This window comes from Triticum aestivum, chromosome 6D (genome assembly GCF_018294505.1).
Source record: "Triticum aestivum cultivar Chinese Spring chromosome 6D, IWGSC CS RefSeq v2.1, whole genome shotgun sequence".
Classification (NCBI taxonomy): domain Eukaryota; kingdom Viridiplantae; phylum Streptophyta; class Magnoliopsida; order Poales; family Poaceae; genus Triticum; species Triticum aestivum.
Genome location: NC_057811.1, coordinates 35,742,352 through 35,748,049, shown reverse-complemented (window position 1 = coordinate 35,748,049; position 5,698 = coordinate 35,742,352). Strand labels below are relative to the sequence as shown.

Sequence of the window (5,698 nt, the reverse complement as noted above, 5' to 3'; positions counted from 1 at the left end):
CCAGTTCATGCAAAATTAACCTATGTATGCATTGTGACTATATAGACCGGATCATGTAAATTACTCCCTCCGTCCCATAATATAAGAGCTTTTTTTATACTACAGTAGTGTGAAAAACGCTCTTATATTATGGGACGGAGGGAGTAAGATAGTTCTATCACTGAAATGAACGGGTGCGGCAAAGTGGGTCATCATGGCCTAGTGAAACATTAAAATACACTTTGAAATGAGAAGAAAACCTAATGTAACCCTTTGAAACAAGACAAGTTCTGAAAAAATATAACACGAATCTCAAAGCAACCATGAATGATGAATTCATATGTGGTATTTTTTAGCTTTCCTGGAATATTTTTTTTTGAGCTGGGTAGAAGTGGAAGGAGCAAACGATCAAATCCCCCCATTTTGTGGTATTTTGGTGTCTGCACGTGGGCCCAGGTTCGCAAGGGACAAAAGATCAACGAAATCCCCCTATTTTTTTCCCACCCGTCGCCATTTCCACTCGAGCTCGAGCTCGACAGCCATGGCCTCAGAACTAGGGCTAGCGCCGCCGGCGAAGCGCCCGCTAGCGGCGGCACCCACCACCATCACCGGTATCGGCGACGACCTCCTCCGCGGGATCTTCCTCCTGCTTCCGTCCCTCCCGAGCCTCGTCCGCGCCGCCCTCGCCTGCCGCACCTTCCTCGGCGCCGTCCGGTCGTCCCCCGCCTTCCGCGGCCGCTTCCTGGCGCTCCACCCGCCCCAGCTCCTCGGCTTCTTCATCTGCCCCAGCCGCATCGCCAGCCACCCCTTCGTCCCCTCCCGCGGCCGCTCCGACCCGGACCTCGCCGCCGCCGTCCGCGGCGCCGATTTCTTCCTCACCCGTCTCCCGGAGGACGGCGGTTCCTCCCGCGGGTGGCACTTCGAGACCTGCTACGGTGGCTACGCCGTCCTCCTCAACCAAACCACGGACCAGGTCGCTGCCTACAACCCCCTCACGCAGGCGCTGCATCTCTTCCCCCAGCCGGCCGCCGACAAGATCCTCTTCCGCGGCTTGCCTGAGTACTATTTCTTCTCCGAAGAGGACCAGGGAGTGCTCCGTATGGTCTGTGTCCAACACCGGAACACGTCGTGGCAAGTGCCGGCGCGCATCGCTGTCTACTCCCCGGCCACCAGCAGCGAGTGGCAGATTTTGCCGTGGGTGGAGACCCCGCCGCCGCTGCAGCCCGAGGAAGACGGTCAAAAGGTCATCACTTTTTACCCTGGTACGCAGGTGAAAGGATTCGTTTACTGGAAACACACGAGTCAAGCCTATGTACTCATTCTCAACACTGCGACACTGCAATTCTCGAGAGTGGATTTGCCGCCATTCTTTGAAGAGATAGAGACTGTGCAATTTATGCTTGGTCAGACCAAGGATGGGGAACTCTGTATGGTTGGCGCAGATGACAACGATGGAAAGACAGGAATGCTTGTTGTTTGCGTTTGGAGAGCTGATGAGCACGGTGTTGAGAAGTGGATGCTGGAACATACTTTTGCACTGAGTATATTTATTGATGCCACAGAGGATGATTCCACGGTGCAGGTTGATGCGATTATCGATGGCTATGTGTACCTGTCTACTAAGTATTCTGGGCAAGCTGAGTCCCTCCTATCCTTCTGCCTGGAAACAGCAAAGCTAACCAAGCTCTTTGATGGTACATACACAAGCCCGTCTCATCCCTACATCATGGCGTGGCCTTCTTCATTGGTAGACAACAAGGCAAGCCCGTGCTCGAAGATTCCGGTAAAGTTTCTTCAGACGTTTGGTCCTTAGATTATGTGTGGTTGCTTGAGAGCATTGGATTATTGTATACTAAGTCCGTCCCATAATATAAGAGCATTTTTTACAGTAGTATAGTGTCAAAAACGCTCTTATATTATGAGAAGGAGGGAGTAGTTGTGATAATCTGCCATTAATTCCACCTTCTGCAATTTTGGTCCACAGTTTTTGCTTTTTTTGTTGCACAACAATGGCTTGATTCCAAGTCTTGATAAAGTAGCACTTGCATAACTCATATAGTACATGTGTTTAATTGCAGATTATGTATCAGTACGAGGATGCAATGTGGAAAGCCAATATCCCTCTAAAAATTAAAGATATACTATGGCTGATTTGGCACAATGTGATTGCCACAAAAGACAGTATGAGAAGAATAAACTGGGTTGGGGATTATATTTGTAGCTTTTGTGGGGAGAACGAATCTATTCATCATCTCTTCTTTGCCTGTTTGGCTGCATCATACATGTGGAGCTCTATTTGCAATACTATGGGTCTATATGATAGACCTTAGATGCTTCACACAATACTTTACTTGGGTCGCAGATAAAATCCCCTTATGGATTAATTTACAATTGCTGCCTTTTGTTGGGTTATCTGGAAAACTCGAAACAGAGCTTATTTTGAGAAGAAATTACCGTCGGCTCCTGCTGAGCTGATTTATTATTTTTATGTTTTTCTATGTCACTGGGCAGGTTTACAGAAGGATGGTGAAAGCAAAATCTTCTGGAAGGGGAGGCGGCGATCCAGAATTCAGCTATCAGGAGTTCAGGACCCATAAAGCTGCTCGTGCGTCCTCGACTGGTGGCTTACTGAGCATCACTGAAGAAGATGAGAGTGAAGATGAACAAAATGAGCTGACGGATATTGAGCGGCAGTAATAACAAAAAGTCTTGTTACTGCTTGATTGTGGTGTTTCGATCCAGGTTATCTGTCCTGTATGTTTTTCGTTCTGCCCCAACCCTGTGTCTGTGTCCTGGATTGCTGTCCACTTTCCTTGGAGTTTGCTCTTGCAACCCTGCGTCACTTTGGGTGTGAGGTTCATGAGTATTTTGGGATGTGTTTTTTCTTTTCTTTTTCAGTGTGTAAAAACCTTGTTTCGTTATGCCAATAGTGGAACCCGGCTCCCTTTTTTGGGAGGCGTATGACTAAAAAGTACGAGGATGCAATATTTAGCATGCAGTTTGTGCAGAGTTTATGATAGCACTAGCACGCTGATATAAAGTGCACGTCATGCTCCGTATCTCCTATCGTTTGCACAGATTATGCGATAGCTCAAGGATATAAAGTGCTGCATTGCCACTATTTGAGGCTGTAAATTTCTCCTCACTCAAACGTTGTCTAAACATTACTTTGTAATGCTAACCACTATGAGATTGCATTGCTGTAACAAATCTTATTTCATTTTCACTACTTGTATGGGTACTGTACTTGTCTATCATAACAAAACTTATATCGTTTGCACTGCTTGTATGGTTGCTAAACTTGTCTATAATTTTGTTTTTTTTTGAAACGGAGAACTTGTCTATCATTGGAATCTATAGCCTTGCACAATTTATGTATACAAATACTTGAATCCTTTACTCACGCTGAAATATTCTTCTATGTCTTTGTGCCCTCCTGATGTTTGATTGTAGGCGTGCAATGTAGCTGTACAGTCCATCTCACTGAAAAGTTGAGGATTTTTCAACGGTGCAGCTACCACTGGAACATCTGATGTTCCATACATCATATCTGTAGTTTGGTTACTTCAATTTATCTAGCCTCTGAACCTGAATGATTTATGAGTACACAATATCCTGCTACTGCTTGGCCTCGTATAATGCGTGCAGCTATGATTATCATTAAACTGCTATTGCATTTACGGAAACTTGTGAGCATAGGACCTATGATCTTACATACGATTCCTGATTGAGGAGTCATGTTGATTTCAACAGACAGAAGGCAAGGTAGACAGACAGCATAGTAGATGAACTGGAAACTGCAACTCTATCTGACTGACTGCAGAGAGATTGTCAGCAGCAAGCAATCTGTGATTCTGAAACATTCTCAGTAGCTGGTGCAAATCATCATCATTATGATGTGTCTGTTCTGGCAGGAATTGCAAAAACTTGCTACTTACAAGTATCCCCATGATGTTTTGGCCAAAGAATCAAATATATCCAAGTTTCACAAGTATACATGCATGCTCGTAAGGAAAAGCAGGGTTTGCCAAACAATCAAGTTTTCTCACAAAATCCAAGCTGATTCCAAGGAAAAGCAGAACAATCAAATTGATTTGCCGCCCTGCTCTATCAATATTTTTGAAGCTTCTTACAATTCTATCATAAAACCACTGCATTTTCCAGTTATGCGAAAAGATGATATAAAGTATCTGCATGATCATCCACTCATTGCAAAAATCCCTATGGTGAAATGCTTCGTCAACGAATCACATTACAGAGATGAATTTCAGAAGAGCGACTACATCCAGCGTCAACAATTTCAGCAGTCCTGAATCATAGGACGGCGAGGCCAAAACACCTGTTCTGTCCACGGAACGGAGCGAGTTTAGCTAGCAGAAGAAACACGAGAGCTGCTGATTGCATTTCTCTAAACCTATATCTATCTGTTCTATAGGCAAAAGCAGGCGTCCAGTTCTGCTGTCATCGTATCCTTTACATGTGAAAAACTCCCACTCTGATCTTCATCTACTCTGCATCGACATCCGGGTGTTGCAGCTCACATCCTAGGCTGAATTAGCAGAAATTATGAGCGAGTTAGGCAGCAGACATGATCAATAACAAGATCAAGAAGGAAAAAAATCTTCAAACAATGTAATGTGCAAGGAACTAAGCTTTATGCGCTATTGTAAGATACTAACTGAATTATATTCAGAGGTTTTCTTTTTTGAGGAATTAATTCAGAGGTTAGAAAATTAGTATATTATCTGCAAAAGTGAAATGAGATGACAGAACTTGATTTGCCTATCTATCTATAGGCAAATATTCCAGAATGGAACTGAATTGTCAGAATCAAGGACTGAACAAATCCACATGGCAGCTACTATTTCCATCCAACTACTTTTACTCTCTTCTATAAGACTGCAACAGATTCAGACAACTACCAAATCCTAAATGAACTACATTTACTCTTCTATAATATCCTTTTTCCAAGCATGATCGGATTAGCACTCAACTAAAGAAAGATTCTACATATTTTCATGCAGTAAAATAGTATCTACACCAACATCAGTTTAGACTACAAGAGTTTCAGTAAACTGTTTCTTCAGACTACAACAGTTTCAGTAAACTGTTTCTGGGACTAAAACAGTTTCAGTAAACTGTATCAAGCACAAGCAGATTAGCACACACACAAAAAAGATCATTGCAATGCAGCAAATAGCATCTACACCAAAATCTGAACGTTGTTCATGACAAATTTCTGAGCAAATCGTAGTGTACCTGTCCTGTACCCTGACGAAACCCGTGAAGGACCTCTGCTGATGCTGGAACTGAACCCGTATGAACACCGGAGGGCTCGACGCGAACGAGTAGCCGTGGAACTGGAATGGCGGGTGGCGGCGAGGCGCCGCGAGCTGGATCGGACGCACCCCGTTGGAGTAGCGGGCGAGCTGGGACCTGGAAGTGCTGCCCGAAGCGCGGCGGCGCCTGGAACTGGGGCGGAGGCGCGTTGAAGTTGCGGGGGGCCTGAAGCGGCTGGGACCGGAGCGGCGGCTGGACCTGAAACTGGACCGGCGGCGGATGCCTCGGCTCGTTGACGGCCTGGAGATGCTGCTCGAGCTGGAGCTTCTCGAGGTCCTGGAAGAGGTCGCCCATCGTGTACCCGAAGCGGTAGTCGCCGAACACCTGCACAGCAGGCAACAGGGCGGGAAGCCCTGAACGAATTCCTCCGATTAGTTTT

At 45.6% G+C, this 5,698-nt stretch overlaps 1 protein-coding gene across 2 annotated transcripts; it reads left to right on the top strand.

The window, feature by feature from the left end:
• The first annotated feature begins 453 nt into the window (after positions 1-453).
• LOC123143321 (uncharacterized) lies at positions 454-2,950 on the top strand. Of its 2 annotated transcripts, none has more exons than XM_044562191.1 (2): positions 454-1,762; positions 2,058-2,950. In XM_044562191.1, the coding sequence occupies exons 1-2, from the start codon at positions 521-523 to the stop codon at positions 2,307-2,309; spliced, it is 1,494 nt and encodes a 497-aa protein (XP_044418126.1). In that variant the 5' UTR covers positions 454-520; the 3' UTR covers positions 2,310-2,950. The 2 variants fall into 2 exon arrangements, with proteins under 2 accessions (XP_044418126.1, XP_044418127.1); XM_044562192.1 differs by having other exon boundaries at positions 464-1,762; positions 2,491-2,950.
• Positions 2,951-5,698: the final 2,748 nt, after the last annotated feature.

Excerpts from the sequence above, each read along its gene's own strand:
- LOC123143321 (XM_044562191.1), top strand. The coding sequence starts at position 521 with ATGGCCTCAGAACTAGGGCTAGCGCCGCCGGCGAAGCGCCCGCTAGCG. Across the intron at positions 1,763-2,057 it reads GCCCGTGCTCGAAGATTCCG|ATTATGTATCAGTACGAGGA; the intron begins GTAAAGTTTCTT and ends GTTTAATTGCAG.